General features: G+C 40.8%; 1 protein-coding gene across 1 annotated transcript; it reads left to right on the top strand.

The window, feature by feature from the left end:
- Positions 1 to 1992: 1992 nt before the first annotated feature.
- LOC136438457 (uncharacterized) lies at positions 1993 to 5422 on the top strand. Its single transcript, XM_066433247.1, has 2 exons — positions 1993 to 2367; positions 4464 to 5422. Exons 1-2 carry the CDS (start codon positions 2050 to 2052, stop codon positions 4869 to 4871), a joined length of 726 nt encoding a protein of 241 aa, XP_066289344.1. The 5' UTR covers positions 1993 to 2049; the 3' UTR covers positions 4872 to 5422.
- Positions 5423 to 23151: the final 17729 nt, after the last annotated feature.

Here is a 23151-nt window from a genome sequence, read left to right as displayed (position 1 = left end):
CGTAGTGGAACATTTCGAACCGTGTTCGAGTTCGGCCGAGCCGCTGGCCAGGCACGCGGCCGAACTCGAACACGAATTTTAGCTCGAGCCTGGGCTGCCTTAACCCAACAGAGTATTGCAGGTGATCAAATAGATATATCGTGCATGTGATATGATTCTATCTGACGAATTTTAATCTCTTATATCATGGTCGTGACGTCATGTTAAACAGAAGTAAGCTACATTACGTTGTCTGTAACATTGTAAATCACCCATGTATACGGTAAACAAACATAACAGCATCTATAGTCTAGACATTCGAGATTTTCAACAAGAACACAGAAGTAAAAAAAAGATGGTGGTTTGAGTACAGTTCGTACCTGTATGTTCCACGACCGGGTGATCACGTGATCACCCGCGGCCAGCCCAAATATTCATACAGAGTTTAAACGCACCAAATATAAAGGAATTTACTTACTTTACTTTCCTGGTCAGTTGTACAATGCAGTACTGACGAAACTCAAATGCACTCTGATCTCGGGCTGACTATTGTTATGTAGCCGAGAGGCTGATGGGAAATGGACCTCCCGCTACGTCATAGTTTCGCTTACGTCACTCTGTTGACTCGTGCACGAACATGTTTCATAATATCTTGACGTACGATCGCTGACTCGTACAAAGTTTGACAGATGGAACCTGATCAAAGGGCAGAGTCGGACGACCGACAGGGCATGCAAACATATATCTATTGTAGCTAAATTAAAGGCCTTTTTTGTCTTCAGTTTGAATATCAATTAACTCTTCTAGAATGCTACTTCACTCTGACTCTAGCCTAGGTTGACCCTCTGGTGAACTTTAACATATATTTTAGACAAGCAAGCACGGATAGAAATTTGACTTAATTAAAAAACAATGGTTCCTAGTCCGCATGGCCAAAGGCAGTGACGTATGGGAACTATGACGTAACGGGAAGCCGCAACTCCCACCTAACCCTTGGCTATTCACATGTGATGTTATATGTGTTATGTTAAGGCCACAGCAAGTAAATGTTATGGATGACATCAGCGCGCTCATTAATTAAAAAAACACAAGAAATTTCATTGCCCTCCGATGATATTTCCGTCCTTCCTGTGTTGTGTAATAAGAAAAAAAAATGTAACAGTATAAAAACTGTAACTTGAAAAAGAAACAGCCGGGAGGAGTCTGCATCGGAGGCTAGTTAATTGAGCTGTACATGTACAGTTTAATGTTGACAGTCTAATGTGTTGCATTGCATATGAATACCCAGTGTAGTTACTGTCCATGATGGTATAACAAGCTGTTTCCCGCATTTGACCTAGCAAGGACATTATATAATGTCATTGGTTCTAGTGAATTGAGCTGTATACACAAGGTGTTTCATCGCATATGAATACCCAGTGTAGTTGCTTTAGATGATGGTAACGTTACAACGTTAACAAGCTCGTTTCTGCATTTGTTGTATTTAGTCTATTGAGATGTATACACATCTACAAGCTCATGTTTACTGTTGAATCAAGGAGGTCTTATATTATATATGAAACCTCGTTGGTTGAATACAGAATAAAAGACCTGTTGGTATGTGTATATAATGTTATCTTTTTTAAATTGTTTTGTTGTATTTCCCGGTATGTTAAAAGGACCCCTGACCTTCTCCCTTGAACTCTTGAAAAACGGCCTCGGCCGAAGAGTATACTATATACTTCCAAGGTTAAATAAAGGTTAAAAAAAAAGACCCATTATGATAGTAATGGTTAAGCACTCTCGCAAGGTATGAGAATGCCATGTAATTACAGAGGAGTGCTTCAAGAGAATGTTTGGATTTTCCTAGGCAACGTCAGATATCTATAAGCATTTTCTTTAAAAGGGTTTGCAAACACTAGAGATGTGTTCCCTTCATTCTTTCTATTTGTGCCTAGCTGTCGGAGTTTCTAAAATACCGTGTGACTCCTGTACAGATTGAGTTATTCATGTTTATAGTGTGAGCTCATTCCGTCTGGAATAACAATTAGGGCAAATATATCTAATTGTCACGTCACCTTTGTTGGGTTGATGACGTCTTTATTCGAGAATAATGGAGGTTTGTGTTCGTGCACATTTGTCACGTCAGGTTTCCAACGGCAACGCCAGGAGTTGACCGCCGAGAGAGACCTGGCACTGGCCCGCTTGCAGGAGGCGGTACAACGCGCTAGTCTAGCGGAGCAGCTCGCTTCGGACGCCGTCAGAGATAGAGAGGAGGTCATCGGAGAGAAGGAAAAGCTGACGAAGGAACGAGACTACGCTACGAGGTTGTACGAGAGTCTACGAAGGTCTGTGGACGTGGAAGACTCGGATTTTCCGTTGAGTATTCGGAAAACAGTCGACAGACAGGTACAGACATTGACGTTGGGTGACGACTCAAGGATATTGCTTGGGTACTTTATCATTCTCCACATTAATCTTTAAGCGGATTATCTATCAGTGAAAAAAACTCTCACCTTAACAGTATAACACGGATTTCTTAGCGTTTCACTAGTCGATCACATTACCGTATTTGGGGTTAAACGGACGTTTTGGGGGTCCTCACCCAAAATAGGGGGTGAAAAGGAGGGAAAATTCACTATTTTAACCCACTTTTCACTCCTTGGGTCCAGGTAAAATGGGGGTAAGGACCCCCAAAACGCCCGTTTAACCCCAAATCCAGTTGGTAGTGTTCATAGTGTTAATATCCGTATATAATGGTGCCTCCTTCGAGAGTGTTTACTAGTCATCATATTTTGTCTTCATAGAAAATTACATTTGGTGTGACTTAGAGCTTTGCGTGCTGATTGGCGTTTTTGCTATACGGGTTAGTGACATCACTTTGGTTGAACAGTAACAGTACAGGTGATTTCTATCTTCTCCTTTATGTTGCGAACACACTAGACTTCTGTGGTGCCCATACATATTGTATCAGTTTGCTGATACCTTAGTGTTAATTCCTACCTACAGACACCACAACCAGTGGACTACCCCGGCCCATGGTGTAGTTGTTGCACAACCGTGTGGCCTAAACGCTATATATAAGAAACGGAGATGGGTTACCACTCATAGAGGCTTTTCAATGACGTCATAATGATTATGATTTGAAGCCCACAGCGACGGCGGGTAATTGTATTAACCTTGAGCACACTGAAGTAGCCGTTTGACACCCAATACCCTATTGATTACAGAGTTAGGCAGCAGGGAGAAGGTTAAGCAGCAGCAGCATATTGACGTGTTTAGCAGACGTGCACACATTGAAATCCAACATGTCGTAAATGAAAAGCCTGCAACCAAAGCAACATTAGAGCCCCCAAAAAATAGAAAGAAAAGAAATGCTGAAATCTTTATGGTAGTGACATTTACAAAGATTGTCTAGCACATTTGAATAATAACTTCATATTTTGATCTTGAGCATTTTCAAACCGCGCAAAATCGTGCTGTACGATAATCCTCTTACTAGTCTTAGTTTTGCGAGCCTACAAATACTCCGGCCACGATTTTCAGTGAGTCTCACATCACAACGACCGCATATTTTTGCATAATGGCCGTTGCTTTACATTGTGAAAATGTTGTTTGAACTAATTATGTGCAGAAATTACTAAATAAATTAACTTTCGATTCAAAATCCAATTTTCGGACCCTAATATTGCTTGCGTTTCCTTTCAACTTATAGCTTACTGTTTCTAAGGCCACAGCAAGTAAATTTTATGGATGACATTAGCGCACGCATTGATATCGATTTTCGACTGATTTTGAACCTTTTTTTAGCCTTTGGCAATCGTCAATATACCTAAAACGGGGCAATATGTTTCAAACGTCTGTCTGATCCATTGCAAAAACGTTAACGTTCTAGATGCCTTAAAAGGGCATCTGCACATGTAGAAATGGTGATTTCGAAGTGAGCAGAGCCAGCATTATTTAGTCACAGTCAATCTGCCGCATGACTCATGAGACTCAAATGCCCAGCACAGTGTACGGAAACCTTCTCTCTGCGTTCTTGATGTGCTATACAAACCCGGATCTAAATTTCATAATGATTTTAAAGTTGACATCAGTATTAGCTACTCTTTTATTGAATAAAGGGATAAAAGACTTGTTGCCTATAATACCATGTTTTATCGCTTTAATTCTTCTTACATGGTTTATGGTATTCAAGTTTAGAAATGTAGATATCTTTTTGCCCTCGTTGTTTTTTTTCGCCTGCGCACACTAAATTTGGAGTCTGCAGAGGATGTCATCCATAAAAGTTACTTGCTGTAGCCTTATACTAATCTAATAGAACTATAGGAAGTTGTTTCTAGGCTATACAATGTTGTCAATGGTAGATAGTATCAACTGGCTACGTATGCTACTCTAGTACGAACTACAGGAAGGTTCCAGGCTATACAATGTTACGTTGTCAAATGAAAAGCCTGACAAAAGTTGGGGAAATATTTTAATCAATTTACTGTTTTTAACCCCAGGTTCAAACGTACCTATCGCTAGCACACGGACAGGGCGGTGCCTTCAACATGATGTTCGGCCAGGCCGCAGGGACTGACGGGATATCTGACGTCACCTCAGGAAACCGTCGTGCCACAAAAATCGTCCAAAAAACGTCGTTCACAAACGGAAGAAGCAGCGTAAACAACGATGGAACAGGGAGCACTAGTAACGATTGTGCAAACGTAGAGTCGTCAGGGAAGGCCATTGGGATGACGTCAGGAACAGGTGGTTGTCAAGAGGAGGCCGTTCACCCGTGGCTAGTTTCGGCGGGAAAAGGCCACGGTGTGCGGGTAATGAGCCCACACCCCACCGAGTACAAATCAATGTTACGGGGCAATACACAACCCAAAGTGATGTTTCGAGGCTTCCACGGAAATACAACATAGCCACGTGTCGTAACGTTTAAAAAACGGTGTGTTTCTTTTAGACATTGACTTTGAAATATGATCATCTTACAGTCATTTGAACAGTCATTTGGACACTCTGCAAGCTTAGTATCTATCTGCATGCACCCCGACCTTCAATCTGAAGTAACTTCCATGAAGTTGAAGTACAAATATGGGCCTTCTGTCTTTGTTGTAAGAAAAAGTCGGGTATTTTCGAGTTCATTGAGCAGGTTCTTATATGTATCTCATCTTGCAATCTGTTGTTACAGAAATGAAAGAAAACACAGAAGATGGTTTGGGGTATATTTTGGCCCCATATACTATAACGTTGCAAATCATAATCTATACTTCACTATTATTCACAAGTTAACGCAAGCAAGCTATAAATAATCAGCAGTAAGTTACATAACGTCTTGTCGTTGATACTAGCTGCGGGCAATGACCCCACCTCTAAGACTACTGGACCATAGGACTATACATACCACTGAGGTAATAAAAATGTTTAACAATAAGAGATTTGCCAAGATACAAATGCAGAAAAATCAGTAAAGGTGTCAACTTTTAGCTGAGTTCGTTTCTTTGATTAGATTTTTTTCGTTGACCCCTTTCAGACAGTGGTTTCTTCTGTAACTGTGACCTCGTGGTTTGACCTCTGTTGTATAATGAAGGTCGCGTGAACAGATACAAACCTCTACTGCATGAAAATCCCACGTTTCAGGTAAGTTTACGAACAAGTGTAGACAACCTGTAGACATGTTATTAATAAGGCTTGTGACAGACGTCCTTTTCATCTCAGTAGTTTTAATGGTTTTGATATTTCATTTCAGACATGTAAGTTAAGAGAGAAATAATAAAAAAAAAAGATTTTGTGGTACATGTTTTACCTAGCACGAATTTCATGTACCACAAAATATCTCAATGTGTTTTGCGGTTGAATAATTGTACTGTAAATAAAAGATAATAATGATTAGAGCCATGAATATGTGAGGGTATCATACTTGTATGGGGTTGCATATCTAGTCATGATATTTATTGAAATGACACCGAAATGAATTATATTGCCAATAATTCGCTACACCGTAACTGTACCAGACAAGAACCTTTTTCTCTCAGCCGTTAGTGTTTGACAAATGTTTAGTTTAGTCGCAACACAAGTCATAACACTGCACATCGAACGAAATACTATACGACCGTCCATGACATGGGACCGTCCCTACTTCTGTGGCTCAGAACACACATGCACATAACGAGCGAACCGGTCTGACGGCATATAATAACGTAAAATTAAGCTTTGAGGTATGGAGGTTGTGTACGTTAAAGCCCCTTTCTCACTGGACCCACGACACGTTGGCGGCCTCGCTGCGTTCTAAATTGGATTTGTGTTACCCTTGACTTCATCTTGGTAACATCATGCAAAGCGTGCAAGTATGACTAAAGCGACAACAAAACACACAAAGCGTAAAAAGATACGTCTTTTATCGATGAAATTCGTTTTGCGCGGTGTCAAATCACAGAGAGGTCGCCAACGTGTCGCTCGCACCGGGAAGCATCTAGTGTTGTCGCTAAGCATGGTGGGTTCTTTAACGTGCCCAACATGCTACTCTGTTACACTAGACTCTTTACTTCCCATCCGGGAAGTTGTCCCTAAACGATAGGTACTGATTTTTACCTGAGTCGCGAGCTGATAAGTGCTAATTGCCTTGAAACCAACTAGGTATCGCAATCCAGAACCTTTAGACTAGGAGTCAACAACTGTAATCAACAACAACAGCACAAAAAAAATAACGAGGCCACCATACTACCAGAGGTCACGATGTTGACCAATCAGATAGCAGGGTGTCCGATATGTGTTTTATTTTTAGTCACCATTTTTTTGTAAATACGACTAATCAAAGTTTGTTCAAGTGGAATCGATGAAAAATCAATCTGCATTTCAAGCTAACAGCTTATTACCGTCAAGTTGCCTCATCCACGATTATTTTGTAGTTTGGCGAGGATTTTCGTCATACATATTGTGTAAATCGCAGTTGTCGGATATAATCCAACTTCGATGGGCCACCCTCCCGAACAGGCCCGCTATCGCTCTGGCGGCGTTATTGTCAGTACCTCATGAATGATTAATGAGCTAGCCTTATTTGGCACAAACAGTCGTTTATTTTGCTCTGAACCCAAAGTAGCGATGTAAGACGTAACCTGATTGATTGATAGCATCCCAGCGTCCTTTGCGCTTTTGCTCTAGATGAGCTTAATCCAACCCTCTGATTGGCTGAAAGCTGTTTTGGTGGTGACGTCGCCAGAAGCGATTTTACCGGCTTGAAAGGGCAGGGCCACTATGGGAGGTAACGTTACCGAGCGATAGCGGGCCTGTTCGGGAGGGTGCGATGGGCAAAGTATTTGCATATATCTCAACCAGAATATATATTCATCGACAATAGGTGACGTTACAGACCCCCTCACAAAAGGGTGTACAAAAACATGCCTATACAAGTCTATGTCCATATATTTGCATTGCATATAAAATATCTGCCTTCAAAAAAATACCAAAGGACAGACAAGAATATCAGGGTCATGGGGCATCGGTTGTCCTGCGAGTGACGTCACCAAAGCAAGACAGGAGTTGGAGAAACTGAAGAAAGACACTGGTTACCTGGAGCCCGAGCGAGGAAACCTGGACGACACAAACATCGAGTAGAAATATGGAAAACCAGACTACACGATTGTGAACTTGGAATATATGAAGGTAAACATCTTTTAAAGTGTAGATTCAACAGAGGCAAGACCGTTAACAGACTACTGGGCGTCTCAAACTTGATCTCAACGGCCTTTCAGTGAGTTCTAGATAATCTTTAAAGTGTGCGAAAAACACATACACGGATTTGGTGCGCCAAGGTGCCATTATCTGCACATTTTCCACCAATAACCACATTTTTGTTTAGTTTTGATAATCTCCAAGGTCAGATTCCATTGATATCTGAATGATCTTAACATCGTTTTATGTAAAAGAGGTCCTGATTTGCATTATTTATTCGCCAAGAAGGATATGTTCTCTGCTGCGCCAGCTGGTGTGGGTGCGTATGTAGGTTAACAACAGCATAACTCAAGAAGTTGGGGATAGATCTTAATGATAATTGGTAGGTGCGTAGTGTTTGTGGAAAGGAGGTCAAGTTCACCTGGTATTTTCCGACGGTACTGCAGCGGGTTGCGTGTGTATGGTTTGTTTGTTTGTTTGTTTGTGGACAACCTAATTTCGAGATGCTGTGTATGATTCTGCATGCTATTTGGTAGATATGTAGGGGTCGGGAAAAGGAAGGTCAATATTGATAATGAGCGGCTAGATTCTGTACTGCAGCGGATCTTCCGGTTTTGATATCTCGTTTCATTATTGTTGTATACTCAGTAAAACAGAAATTTTGTTTGGAAAACTGCATTTGAATTGAGGCATAAAAATCGAGCAATCTTTATTCTTCAACTGAAAAATCAATCAATCAATCAATGAATCAAACAATTAATCGATCTTTATTCTTCAACTTTGCAATTAATTACAATATTTCAAAATTCATATTCATCAGAAATTGGAATGATGAGCTTTAAATGTTAGAATATGTATGGATATTAATGCATGTTAAGGGAATATGCAAAATTAACATAAACTCTGAACTATTATGTACCCTAGCAACAGTGGTTTTATTTTAACAGAAGACTGTGTTCATATAGGACACACCACATTTATGTACCTGGTCTTGTACCTAAATATGTAAAGTAAGTAAATTGAGCTGTATTGTGAATTTGAAACCAATAGGTTTTGACCCAGTTCACTTCAGGGTGTCCACCTATTCTCTACAAGAAGTGTGTTGGATTGTGGCAAGGCAGAGGGGTGTTATGTGCAGTGTAAACAACTTCAATGTAAAAAGGACTCTTTTCCACAAGTGCAAGTAGAAATGGAATGTAACTTAAAGTCCCATTTTGCCACCTTTGCCAGTAGCGTGCAAGTCAGGTGAGCCACAAAAGTTAGGATTCAAACTCCTTTCACATGTGTTGAAAGCCCTGCATGTCAACTATATAGTACTTGTTACTATAGAAGAATATTAAATTGGTGGCCAAACTGTCCCAGGTACAGCACACAGTCTTGTTGTCTCCATACCAGGGTTTCAAATTACAGACATATAGCTGCACACTTAGTGAACTGTACATTCTGAGAGATGAAAACATTACATGAATACTGTCTGATCATGTAAATTTTCCCATCTTCAAATTTTTTCAGTTGCCAATAAGCTATCACTTAGACATTATTCTAAAATTGTCTCCACCCAACACTGCTTACGTATCCAATGGGTAAAGGCAATTGTTGTCATTCGTTCATTTACACATTTACAACTGTATCCGGTTTATCATCTGTTGTTCCCCACCTTAATACTTTTAATGGTTCTTACGCTGCATATGTACATCAATGTCACTAAAATGGAATGATAGTCTGAATATTTCGGATTTAGAATATCAACAAGCATAATACGTATTCATCTTTCATCTATAGATGTTGCACTGATTTTTGCAAGGTGCCTTTCAATTGCTTTTACCATCGGGTGATTTTGATGATGGATTTGGTTTGCCATAGCTAGGGCTTGTCGGAGGGTTCTGGTAGCTTTCTTGGAATCACCAAACTTGACCAAAACCACTCCCAAGTTGTACATTGATAAGGCAATGTTAGGATGAGCTTCTTGTGGACCATAGAGTCTCCTCCTTGTCTGTAGTGCCTGTTCATGGTAGCTAATTGCTTTCCTGTAATCACCCAGGTCAGCCCAGGCTTCACCCATGTTGTTTAATAATGTGGCAATGAGATGATGACTCTGTCCACATATACTTTTGATCATCTGCAGTGCTCTGTTGAAGTAGCTCATGGCTTGCTTGCTATCACCTAAATGTTGCTGAAAAATCATCCCTATGTTGTTGAGTAATGTGGCAATGTGAGGGTGTGCTGTTTGCGGACCATGGATACTCATGAGCATCTGTAGTGCCTGTCCATAGTAGCTAACTGCTCTCCTGTGTTCATCCAGACAACTCCAGGCTAATCCAACTTTATTCAGTAATCCAGCAATCATAGGATGTGCTTTAGTCTGACCATAGACACTTCTGGACATTTCAAGTGCCTGTTCATGGTGGACAATTGCCTTCCTGTAATCGCCCTGACATCGCCAGGCTTCCCCCAGGCTACCAAGTAAAGTGATAATGTCAGGATGTGCTGTCCTCTGACCATAGATATTCCTTTCCATCTGTAGTGCCTGCTCATGGTAGCTGATTGCTCTCCTATGCTCACCCAGAGTATTCCAGGCTGTACCCAGGTTGTTCAGTAATCTAGAAATACCAGGATGTACAGCTTGCTGACCATAGATACTCCTTTCCATCTGCAGTGCCTGTTCATAGTAGCTGATTGCTTTCCTGTAATCACCTTCATTATACCAGGCTACTCCCAGGTTGTTGAGTGCTTTGGCAATTTCAAGATGGGCTGTTTGTGGTGCATAGATACTCCTGAGCATCTGTAGTGCCTGTTCGTAGCAGCTAATTGCTCTCCTGTATGAACCCAGGCCTTTCCAGGCTCCACCCAGGTTGTTGAGCATCATAGCAATGTTGATGTGTGCTGCACTCGCCCCATAGATACCTCTCATTATCCGCAGTGCCCTATCAAAATAGCTGATTGCTATTGCAGAATCACCCAGATATTCCACGAAAAGTGTCCCTATGTTGTTAAGTAGCAATGCTATGTCAGGATGTGGTGTACCTTGACCATAGATGCTCTCCTTCATTTGCAGTGCCTGTTCATAGTAGCTGAGTGTTTTTCTATAATCACCCAGGGCACACCAGGCTGCCCCAAGGTTGCTGAGTGAGATGGTAATGTCAGGATGTACTGTTTGCTGACCATAGATACCCCTGAACATCTGCAGTGCTTGTTCATAGTAGCTGATTGCTTTCGTGTAATCACCTTCGCGATGTGATACTAATCCCAAACTGCTGAGTGATTTGGCAATACTCTGATGTGGTGTTTGTGGACCATAGATGCTTCTTCTCATCTTTAGTGCCTGTTCGTGGTAGCTAACTGCTTTCCCATGTTCACCCAGGCTGCTCCAGACTGACCCCAAGTTGCCAAGTGAGTTGGCAATGTGAGGATGTGCTGAAGTCTCACCATAGATCCTCCTATTTACTTGTAGTGCCTGTTCATAGAAGCTGATTGCTTTCCTGTGATCACTCAGGTGATGCCAGGCTGTCCCCAGATTGTTTAGTAACAAGGCAATGTCAGGAGATGCTGTTTGCAAACCTTCGATGCTCTTCCTCATCTGTAGTGCCTGTTCAAGGTATCTAACTTTTTTCCTGTGTTCGCCCAGGTTACCCCAGGTATTACCCAGGTTGTTCAGTGATGTAGCAATGTAAGGGTGTGTCTTACTATGGATCCACCTAAAGACTTGTAGTGCCTGTTCATGATAGCTGATTGCTTTTCTGTATTCACCAAGATTATCACAAGCTGATCCCAGGTTGGTCAGTCCTATAGCAATGTCAGGATGTGCTGTTTGCTGACCATAGATACTCCGGTACATCTGCAGTGCCTGTTCATGGTAGCTAACTGCTGTCCTGTGTTCGTCCAGATTATTCCAGACTCCGCCCAGGTTGTTAAGTAATGTAGCAATGGCAGGATGTGGTGTGGTCTCACCATAGAGCCTTCTATTCACTTGTAGTGCCTGTTCATAGTAGCTTATTGCTTTCCTGTAATTACTAAGGCAACTCCAGGCTCCACCCAGGTTGTTTAGTGAGGTGGCAATGACAATGTCAGCATGTGCTCTATTCTGCTCATAGATACTCCTGGCCATCTTTAGTGCCTGTTCATGGTAGCTGATTGCTTTATGTAGATCTCCCATCTTGCACCAGGCTAGTCCCAGGTTGTTAAGTATGATCCCACGATATGCTACATGCACACTCTGTCCATAAATTTTTCCATGCATCTTTAGTTCCTGTTCATAATAGCTGACAGCTTTCTGATTATCACCAACCTTCAAACTAGCATCTCCAATTTTGCTAAGTAGAAGCATGTTATCCTCAGTGTCAGTTCCATCAGCTGTCTCGAGGGCCTCATAGTAGTAGCTGATAGCCAGCCTATATTTGCATAACGAATTGCACATATGTCCTGTGACTCTTGGAGAAGTATCATAGAAATCAGGGAATAACTGTAGGTCTGGATTCTTTCCAGACCATTTAGAAAAAATAGATTTTAAAGGAACTGCTGTGTGATAGTATCTGAAAAGCTGTTTTTCATTTGGTAAATGAAACACTGGTTTCAGTGCATTTGTCAAATGCAGTTCTTCATCGGTCTGTATGGATGATTTTTGTTGATTTAGAACTCTTTCCATTGAGGCCAAAGCTGAAGCATTTTCCTTCTGTCCACCATTTGCAATGTATGTTCTTAGCCTAAGTTCTGCTGAGATGCTGGTAAGCACTGTTAGGTGGTGTGCATTGTTGGGACTGATCACTTGTTTGTTCTTCATTTCATCTATCATCATCCATATTGTAGTAGGTTTAATATCTGAGGACAGGGCCAAGCAGTCAACCGCTAAAGATGGAAAGCGATAGATGTCTTTCTTTACATCAATCAACTTTGCTGTAATTGTTTCCTCAACACTGTAAATGTAGTTTTGGATGTTCTCCCTCTGTGTCTCCTGTGCCAGTTGTTGAGCCATTTTGCCCCCATCAGCTCGCAGTGTCTTCTCTGTGATTACCATGTATGTGTCAATCAAATCCTGGTCCCCTGCTAGCAGGCATGGGTTTCTCAAGATTGTGGCAAGATGATATCCTTCTTTCAGGTATAATGTGACATCCTTTTGAAGTATTGAAACCATGTTGTTTGGGGTGCAGATGAGTTCACTGAGTGGTTTGTCCATAGTTCCCTGTCTGCCCAGTGCTGTCTTGCTTGCCCTTGGCATGGAGCCATCAAATGCAAATCCACGAGGTGTAACAGAGTCATAGTACCAGTTGTCAAGGGGATCCTCGGAGTAAAAGTCATTAAGAGATTTTATTCCCAGTGCTGGGAGAATGGTTTCTCCCAAGTTGATCACCTTGAGATGTAGATAGTGGGTGAGGTTGCGGAAATACACAAGACATGGTTTACTTTCTTCTTCTACCAAGATGGCAAACTCCAGATCAGAGTATGGAGTAACCAGTCCTGTGGCCTGTGAACCCAAACCTATCAGGGCATACTTACAGGGAGGAGGGCCCATTAATCCAATACACTCTTTTACAAGCAGGCTGATGAACTCTTTCCTTTGTCGTGCAATGTTCTCAAACAACTGCCTGACAGCCTGAGCTCGTTCTGCCTCTATCCCTTTAAAACATGGGTCATCCTCATCATGTTCATAGGGATCCAGATGCTGGTCGATGGTTTCCATTTTCAGCTTGATCTGGTCCCGCATCTCCTTCAGCTGTTTCTTGTGGCTTTCTGTGTTCTCTTCGCTTACATTACAATGAATATCCAAAATACATTTGATGAATGACTTCCCTACTTCTTTAATATCTGTTGTTATGTTACCATTGAGGAGTTGATCCTCTGACCTGGCTATTGCTGCATTGTAGAGTGCTGCTGCTTTGACAAAGTCTCCCCCGTCTCTTGTCTGCTGACCTCGTTTACTATAGACATCCCCCAACTTGCACAGGGGCTCCACCTCTCTCTGGTACTGCTGGGCTGTGGGATCTATGGAAATGAACTTAATGTTGGGCATAGTACCTTGATTGAATAAAACTACAGTAAGGCCGATAGTCACATGTTGTCTGTTACTATACTGTATCCAAGGGAGAAAAAGGCCCCTCATTTTTACACCAAAGGAACAAGTCTAATAGACAGATTGTATCCTACTTGCCCTTAACCGGAAACGAACTTTGAACGATATTCCGGCGATATTGTATTTGTACTTGTTTATTGTTATGGACTGTGATAGTATTGTTTCTCTATATATTTTGGCGTTGCGGTATGTGTATGGATATACCTTGGGGAGGCTGTGCAAAACCGGGATGAGGTTTCCACTTTGTGGGCGTGGCTAGCGCTTCACACCTCTGGAATAGGACAGTTGTTGCATGAAATTGATATTCTTCCGTTATCTTCGAACCTTTTTATCCAGTTATCCTTTGTTAATGTATTGTGGGACAGTATTGCGTAATGTTGTATCGATGTGTATATGTATTTGTTTAAGGACCACAGGAAAAATAGCTGCATTCATATTGTAAGCTAATTGTAGATCTGAAATAAAGTTAAAATCAGCCAATCACAGAACGGGACACGGAGGCCCCTAAGTCTAAGTAAGTCTAATCACAGAACCAACAGTTTTCTGTAGGTTAAGTGGGTCCACTGATTGGCTAACTGTGGTTAAAAGCCACACCCACAAAAGAAGCCTCGGCCCGGTTTAGCATACTAGCCTTCCCAAGGTATATTATATAGGTCACGGGAGAGGCTCTGCTTAATAGAATGTATATACCAAGTTCAATACTATGTTGGTGTCTTGGTGGCAGGAGGGCTCGCAACCCTGGACTGACTCCCCGTGTTTGATGCACCCTGCCTTGAGCATAAGTACACCCTTTGATTGTCATTCCGTTTCGGACAGTCTCACCAAATTGTGTCACAAACTTTCTGTGACGAAAAAGTATTATCATGTTTTGTGTTTTGCTCAAAACAAAAAAAGAGTTCAATACTAGGATGGCTGTTTGCCGACATATTTGTTTATAGAGATTTCCAAAAATAACAGAATGTTCACCTGAAAGTTCCCTTACCTGGTATGTGTACAGTCTTGAGTGCAGCTGCAAAATGCTGCTCAGCTGAGTCCAGCTGCAGGTCTCCCCTGGTAAGAGATGATTCACCTTTCTTCAAGTGGTCTAAATTGTACTGACGTATCGGACTCATGGATGGTCTTATTCCAATCTGCATTGGTTTCGTTGTCGCTGATTTCTGCATGATTTAATTAACAATTGTCAGCATCTTTGTGTCACACACTTATGCCGTCCCAATACTTTACCAAACGGTATTCTACAAAACATCCTTCTTACTTAGTTACGTTTTTGCCTGTATACCGATTGTGTGATGTATAGGTCTTTACACACTACTTACGCACTACTTGTGATGTATATCTAGATGAAGTATCTTTACTACCTACAGTTGATACACGAGTTTCCAGTTTCGCGATTTAGGATATTGGTCGTCAAGCCTAGCAACGGTTGCCACGTATAAGAACGTTTATTTCAGAAATGCGCTGTGTTTTTAATGTTATTGCCCGAAAATTTCATTCAAAGTGTAATGCTTTTATTCATATCTTTTGCACCGACCGCCTTAATTATGTGTATTCGTGCATGCAGCCCAGCTTGAAAGTGCTCCGAATGACCTATGACCTAAAATGGCGGCGCGAAACAGGAAACTCGTGTATGGAAAAGCGGAAACCAGGACTTCTCACCCTTCTCACTGCTTCCATGATCTTCTCTGCATAACTGACACGATGATGTAGGGTCTGTTTTGTCTCAGGATCCTCACATCTTGTCAGGGCTTTTTTGTACATAGCAGTTGATTTGGAGAACTGAGATACATCATAATTTGTCTTGCCTTGCTCAAGGTAGAAATCTCCAAGAGACTTTAAAATCTCAACCTCAAAGAACATATCACTATTTTCTATTGCTATAACCAATGTTTCACTGTAAGTCTCCTCAACAGAATGCTGGGAATTTTTGTTATTTCTGTCTACTTTGTAACAGGTTTCTGCAACCCTTAATAAATTGCTGTCCGCTGTACCCCAGTAGTCTGGTGACAACCACCGGAAGTGTGGGATATACCCCTGCAGCAGTTGTCTGGAGAGTTTCTCCATGTAGCCGATACGATGTTCCAGTGTTTGTCCCATGTCTGGATCTTTGCAGCGCAGTAAGGCAGCGGCATACAGGCCAGCAGCCTTGTCAAACTCTGCCGAATCTTTACTCAGCTTGCCTTTCTGAAGATGCAGGTCTCCAAGACTTTTTAAGACTTCTACTTCCATAGAGAAATCCAGGCAAAGAATGGCTTCTCTTAACGCCCGCCCATAACAATGTTCTTTGCTGTCTTGACTCTTGAGGCATAGGTCTAAGTCCTGTAACTTGTCTGCTAGGCTAGTCATGTTGATTTCAGACATTTTGTTTTTAGCTCGAAAGACCAACCTTTAAAAAAAGAAGGGAATAATTTTTTTGTTACGTTGAGACAATCGTTGATTTGTAATCTTGGAGGTAATATGCGTATTGTAGACATTTTGAAATAGCTTTTGAATCTATTCTGGTCATTAGGCCATTAAAGGTTGATGTGAATTAGTGAGTGTAGGTCTTTAACGCAATTTCGAATATCGCAGAACTTTTAATTTTATCATCAACTGTTTACTTATTGTAATATCTGTAATACATGACATTTTACTCAATGAACGTGAAGCTGTTTAGTAAACATGCCTAACTAGAGCTCTACTACCTCACATCAATGACAAACCACTTCGAGCGATGTATAATAAATGTTTCTCACTGATTATGCAAATAATCCCCTCATTTGCATAAATTACATAAGATGAGAAGAAGTTGATCAAAGTATGACAATATTAGTAAAGAAGGTTATTGTAACATTTTCTCGTGAATTATGTAAATAAGCCGGTGACTTGCATGATTTGTGTTTTCATAACTGATCAATGAATATATAAATCATCACTTAAGCTATCTACGTACTACCAAAAGATATGTACCAAAAAAGATCTGTCAACCTTTTTTTGAGTTATATTAACTGTTTCAAATTCTAGAACAAAATCTACCCCTGCAGTTGCAAAAAAAGCCGCGTGGGAGCGCAAACACCACTTAGCTTCTGTCTCCCCACCCCTAACCACGTGCCAAATATCATAAGGGTTCATTTACATATTCTCGAGTTATGCAGGAAACAGACACACGGTCAAACGGTACATAGAAATAACATCCCCTGGCGCATCCCCGTCTTGTATGACAGCCAACGAAATGGTATGTCACCCCGTAAGGGGCGGTATAACCCCGTCGTTGCGAAAACACGTCGAGTGATGATGAAGATGATGAGAAATAACATTCTTGTTGAAGATGAATACTGTGAAACTTCTCCCTTGTGAATGCGTATTTAGATAGGAATCATTGTTGTCATAAGCAATTATCTTTCACGTCTATACTGATTAACACCATTAAGCAAATTTCTGCAAGGATCAAACAATGGTGAATACTTTGAACATGGCTAAAATTCACAATTTTTGTCTAACGCAAAATGGCCTACTTTTGAGGATAACGACGTGACAACCAATCAAAATTTGCAACCATTATTTGATAGGCATTTTAATCATCTACATATGATACAAATTTGAAACCAACAATTCACCAGATTGGCATTTACCAATGTTACAAAGTCTGATTGGTCAAAAATTACATTTTTTCGAAGCTTGAAACATTGTATTGTTTTCAGGGTTACCCAAGAACTCAAATCTACCTCTTTAGAAATTCCACAGCTATTTGAAAACAGTTAAAATGTTGGTCTATTAAGATATTGTTTTGTTTTTGCGATACGTTTAACCAAACTTATTTTTGACCCCAGGCCTACCGCCATCGATTTTGATTCATACAGACATTTGCTCAGCTTGAATACGAATACAGTATCTGTGCCCTCGTTATACTGCCTTGCCGTCTAGTGTACTTATATATGACTTTATAAACCTCTGTGAAGCCCTGTAACTTGTCAGGATAAACAGACTTGTCTAAATCTCACCTGGATGTCGGAGACTTGTCTAAATCTCACCGGGATGTCTGAGACTCCACAGCCTGTGAACTTGCCTGGGTAGAGACTTGTCTGTTTCTCCCCGTACTGGTGAGAGTTCTGTGCTTCCCCACTGACTCAGTGTTCCTGTTCCTGTTTCACTTCCGTAACATTCGGCTGAGTCATGTCTACAACAGTGTTCTCAACAGCCCTCTCGTATGATAGAATGTCCCAAACTCTCCACATTCATGTTAGCTTGAACGGGGTTTTCTAGTGATGCCAACGAGGGGAACAATGGATTCTACATACATGCTGGTCACTAAGACTTTTCAATACTTATCTTCTACAGAGAGATCCACACAAAGAACGAAAGAACGCCAAAAATAATTACTCAAGCAACTGGATAGGATTTTGAACACCCATAACTATGTTCCTTGTCGTGATGACTCTTGAAGCATAGGTCTAAGCCATTGTCGGCCAGGCTGATCAGGTTGACTTCAGACATTTTATGTTAACTCGTAAGACCATCTTTTACGAAATGTGGAGAACAATTTGTTTATCAAGACAGTTTCGTTACTTTGAGATTTGCCTGTTTCTTCTCGTACTGGTGGGATTTTGTTTTTCCCCACTGACTCAGAGACGAAACTGTTCCTGTTTCACTTCCGGTACATTCGGTTGAGTCATGCCTATGTGATCAGCGTTCTCAACAGCCCTCTCCTATGACAAAATGATAGTCAGTTCCCAACTTCCCACAAACACGTAGCTCTCTGTTGGTGAAAGTAACAGATTACGGGTTTCAACATACAAATATAGACTATTCAGGACTTCTGATTGTGTCAACCCTAGTTTGATTGCTTTTTTGTTGTTGCTTTTTACAGGTTTGACGAATGTCCCAGAATTTAGGGAAAATGTTATTGGGCGCAGCATGTTGTTTGTTAGTTTGCGATCGTCAGCTTTTTTTCTATAGATTTGTTACGTCACGCCTGGTCTGTATAACGAAAGCTCCAGCTGTCCGGGGCTGTAATTGCCCCTCCCCGCATAGGCTGACAGGTTACGGGTGGCTGCTATAAGCGCGATTGAATCAGGTCAGGTCACGCCTATCTTAGGTCACATGTGTGTTGCATCACTCCTGCATCAAATTACATTACATCATCTATTAACTGCATGTATGATGTCAACCATAATATATCCATAGTATCATCTTTCAAGTACTTGCATCATTCATTGTTACCTTCGCCAATGAGGTTTTGCTTTCGGATGCATGAGTCTGTCCGTGTGTGTGTGTGCCTGTCAACTAGAGAATGCCAGTGTGGATTGTTTTGATATTTAGTATGTTGGTAGGTCTTCATGAGGACTAGAAATTATAAGATTTTGGACCCCTAGGGATTTGTTATGGTACTGCAGCGGAACTCCGGTTTTGATATATCGTGTTCAGGTCATGCTATGATTATGATTTTTTTAAATGGTAGATAGCCTTTGGTAAGAAAAGAAAGCCGTATAGGTTTGGGCCCCCTAGCGGCAATAATTGCAGGAGCCAGTTTTGTTTAAAAGAATAACTCAAGAAGGGGTTGATGGATCGTCATGGTTTTTGGTAAGTAAATAGCTTAAATGAGGATTTACATAAAATATGCTTAGTATGCGAATCAAGAGCTAATTTGCATAAATAAAGGGGAATTCTAAATATCCACTGCATTCCCATAATTCCTCGATAAATGATGAGAATTTAATTCTTGTGCCATTTGCAAAGTAGGTAAATGTGGACATTATCATTCAAACATAATGCAAATGAGGACAATTAATTATGCTAATAATACATTCATTTGCCTAATTAAGATCTATCGATATTCCTTTTTTTCACAGTTACAATATGTAACATGTTTGAGAGTGCTATCATGGAATGGAAGTAAGTCAATGTCGTTTTTAATGCTCTTCAATGTCTTCCATTGATATTACAATGATCACCCAGTCAACTCAAACTCAATCCTCCTCTGAACCTATTGGTCCTTGAGGCGTCAGGAAGGATGATCTCTATTTTTTCTTTTTACGTCGTTTTTGGACAGACAAGGACGACGTGGCACTGCACTCAAGTTTTTCGACAGTGCCACGTACAGAGAACAATAAACCCATTTGTACACCTGGGAGGAGTGAGTAAAATCGTGTTAAGTGCCTTTCCCAAGGGCACAACATCGGTGGCGTTAGGGAATTCGAACCCGGGACCGCTGGGTTCTGGGGCGAAGAACCTGCTGTTACGCCACACGACCCCATCTGGCCCTGTCTGGAGTTATACCCGAGCCTGTGTCCAGTGTCAATTTTTCTCGTTTAGATCCCAAATACTATTGATTGAAAGATCGTTAAAAAGACGTCGTTGATCAATGCAATTGTATTGATCAGTGAGGTATCTTTAACGATCTTTCTATCAATAGTGTTAAGATTATAGCAATGGCCAATGTTATTTGGCCACTTATCTGATGCCGAACGGTCTCCATTCTGTGAAAAAAGACTTAGATTCGAAATTTTATGATGTTTGAATCAGTGATAATCTTTTCTCATACCAGACAGAACAAGTTTAGACAAATAGAGAGAGAGATAGAGAGAGAGATTACTTCGCTTATAATTTACTCCCTTGGGGTAAGGTGAAATGAATGTTGATGTTTCACAATACATTTTATTTTACTTGAGTGCAGGGGAAAAGCAAGAATCATCTGACAGGGTCGCTAGAACTGATGGTGGAAAACTTCGTGAAAAGATGGGAGACTGAGTCAGCTCACTTTAAGGAACTAGATCAGTGGACTACAATTAACAGGACAAAGTACCACGTTCAAGCTAATGGAAGAAAAGTTCGTGTTTTTGTTGTTTTTATGATCTCAAGTTTTACATTTTTATTTTGAACTCTCTGAACCAATGTTGGTTTTGCTTTATGCAATACCAAATAGTTGTCTTTTGTGGTGATTATATAATTGCGTTGTCATTTGTAATAACATCCTCTCATGACAGATCCACCCGTCTTGCAGAGAAAGTTACTAGCCAATCACGTCACCGCCTACGTTCGAGAGGCAACGTGATTGGCTAGTAGCTTTCCCTCAACATTAGGATGGAGAGTATCTGATTGGCTGACGGCCGGCCAGCTCTAACACAGTGACGCCAGTACGCCAGAGTCGTTGCTTGATATATACAAGCGGCTGGCATGAGAAAATGTATAATCACGGCCTCTTTCTTACTAGTATTTAGTCATGTTCGTATAACATAATATTTTATGTACCCACCTCGTATTTAGGTCTTCAATGCAGAGGAGAGTGACGTGGTCGGGAGCTATAACTGGCTGATGTGGTATATTGTAAGAAGGAACTATATGACGCAGAGAAACAAGATTTCGAGTCATCGCTTCGTCAGTTTCGCGGAGCTTTCCCACAAGGGTTTCCTTGGGAAGTCCTGGAGGTAGTGAAGCTTGAAATACAGAAGTTGTATGATAATGTCGTAAGAAAGTTGTAAATTCACACGTTAGAATGTTACGGGGAACAACCATAAGAGATTTTTCGGCAACAGAATTCGTTCCTTCTTTGCAGTAGTTTAAAATCCGTATGGTACATGTTGTAAAATATACACGATTCAAGAAACCATTTTGTACTAGTTCATGTAGCTGTAATAATGTTACTGGCTTACAACCTTTAGCAATGTTTGTTTGAAAACAGGTGTCTTCGGGACCCCTTCACGTACCCACCCCATACTTATAAAGCATTATAGACCAATTGCTCCGGTCTAAAATTCAATCTCTTTATCAGAATGTTCAAACTTTACATTCAAACGATAGGGCACTTGGCGGGTATTTGAGGAAATGAAATCACTTTACTTTCTCATTCATGGTTAGGGAGTAATAGCTGACTAAAGTTACGCCCCCCACCCCATACTTATAAAGCATCATAGACCAATTCAGTGCTCCGGTCTAAAATTTAATCTCTTTATCAGAATGTTCAAACTTTACATTCGAACGATAGGGCACTTGGCGGGTATTTGAGGAAATGAAATCACTTTACTTTCTCATTCATGGTTAGGGAGTAATAGCTGACCAAAGTTACGCCCCCAACCCCATACTTATAAAGCTTTATAGACCAATTCAGTGCTCCGGTCTAAAATTCAATCTCTTTATCAGAATGTTCAAACTTTACATTCAAACGATAGGGCACTTGGCGGGTATTTGAGGAAATGAAATCACTTTACTTTCTCATTCATGGTTAGGGAGTAATAGCTGACCAAAGTTACGCCCCCCACCCCATACTTATAAAGCATTATAGACCAATTCAGTGCTCCGGTCTAAAATTCAATCTCTTTATCAGAATGTTCAAACTTTACATTCAAACGATAGGGCACTTGGCGGGTATTTGAGGAATTGAAATCACTTTACTTTCTCATTCATGGTTAGGAAGTAATAGCTGACCAAAGTTACCCCCCCTACCCCATACTTATAGAGCATTATAGACCAATTGCTCCGGTCTAAAATTCAATCTCTTTATCAGAATGTTCAAACTTTACATTCAAACGATAGGGCACTTGGCGGGTATTTGAGGAAATGAAATCACTTTACTTTCTCATTCATGGTTAGGGAGTAATAGCTGACCAAAGTTACGCCCCCCACCCAATAATTATAAAGCATTATAGACCAATTCAGTGCTCCGGTCTAGAATTCAATCTCTTTATCAGAATGTTCAAACTTTACATTCAAACGATAGGGCACTTGGCGGGTATTTGAGGAAATGAAATCACTTTACTTTCTCATTCATGGTTAGGGAGTAATAGCTGACCAAAGTTACGCCCCCCACCCCATACTTATAAAGCATTATAGACCAATTCAGTGCTCCGGTCTAAAATTCAATCTCTTTATCAGAATTTTCAAACTTTACATTCAAACGATAGGGCACTTGGCGGGCATTTGAAGAAATAAAATCACTTTACTTTCTCATTCATGGTTAGGGAGTAATAGCTGACCAAAGTTACGCCCCCCACCCCATACTTATAAAGCATAGACCAATTCAGTGCTCCGGTCTAAAATTCAATCTCTTTATCAGAATTTTCAAACTTTACATTCAAACGATAGGGCACTTGGCGGGCATTTGAAGAAATAAAATCACTTTACTTTCTCATTCATGGTTAGGGAGTAATAGCTGACCAAAGTTACGCCCCCCACCCCATACTTATAAAGCATTATAGACCAATTCAGTGCTCCGGTCTAAAATTCAATCTCTTTATCAGAATGTTCAAACTTTACATTCAAACGATAGGGCACTTGGCGGGTATTTGAGGAAATGAAATCACTTGACTTTCTCATTCATGGTTAGGGAGTAATAGCTGACCAAAGTTACGCCCCCCCACCCCATACTTATAAAGCATTATAGACCAATTCAGTGCTCCGGTCTAAAATTCAATCTCTTTATCAGAATGTTCAAACTTTACATTCAAACGATAGGGCACTTGGCGGGTATTTGAGGAAATGGAATCACTTTACTTTCT

The sequence above is a fragment of the Branchiostoma lanceolatum genome, chromosome 7, assembly GCF_035083965.1.
Source record: "Branchiostoma lanceolatum isolate klBraLanc5 chromosome 7, klBraLanc5.hap2, whole genome shotgun sequence".
NCBI lineage: Eukaryota > Metazoa > Chordata > Leptocardii > Amphioxiformes > Branchiostomatidae > Branchiostoma > Branchiostoma lanceolatum.
Note: the sequence above shows the minus strand (reverse complement) of the source record. Positions and strands in the feature narration are given on the sequence as shown.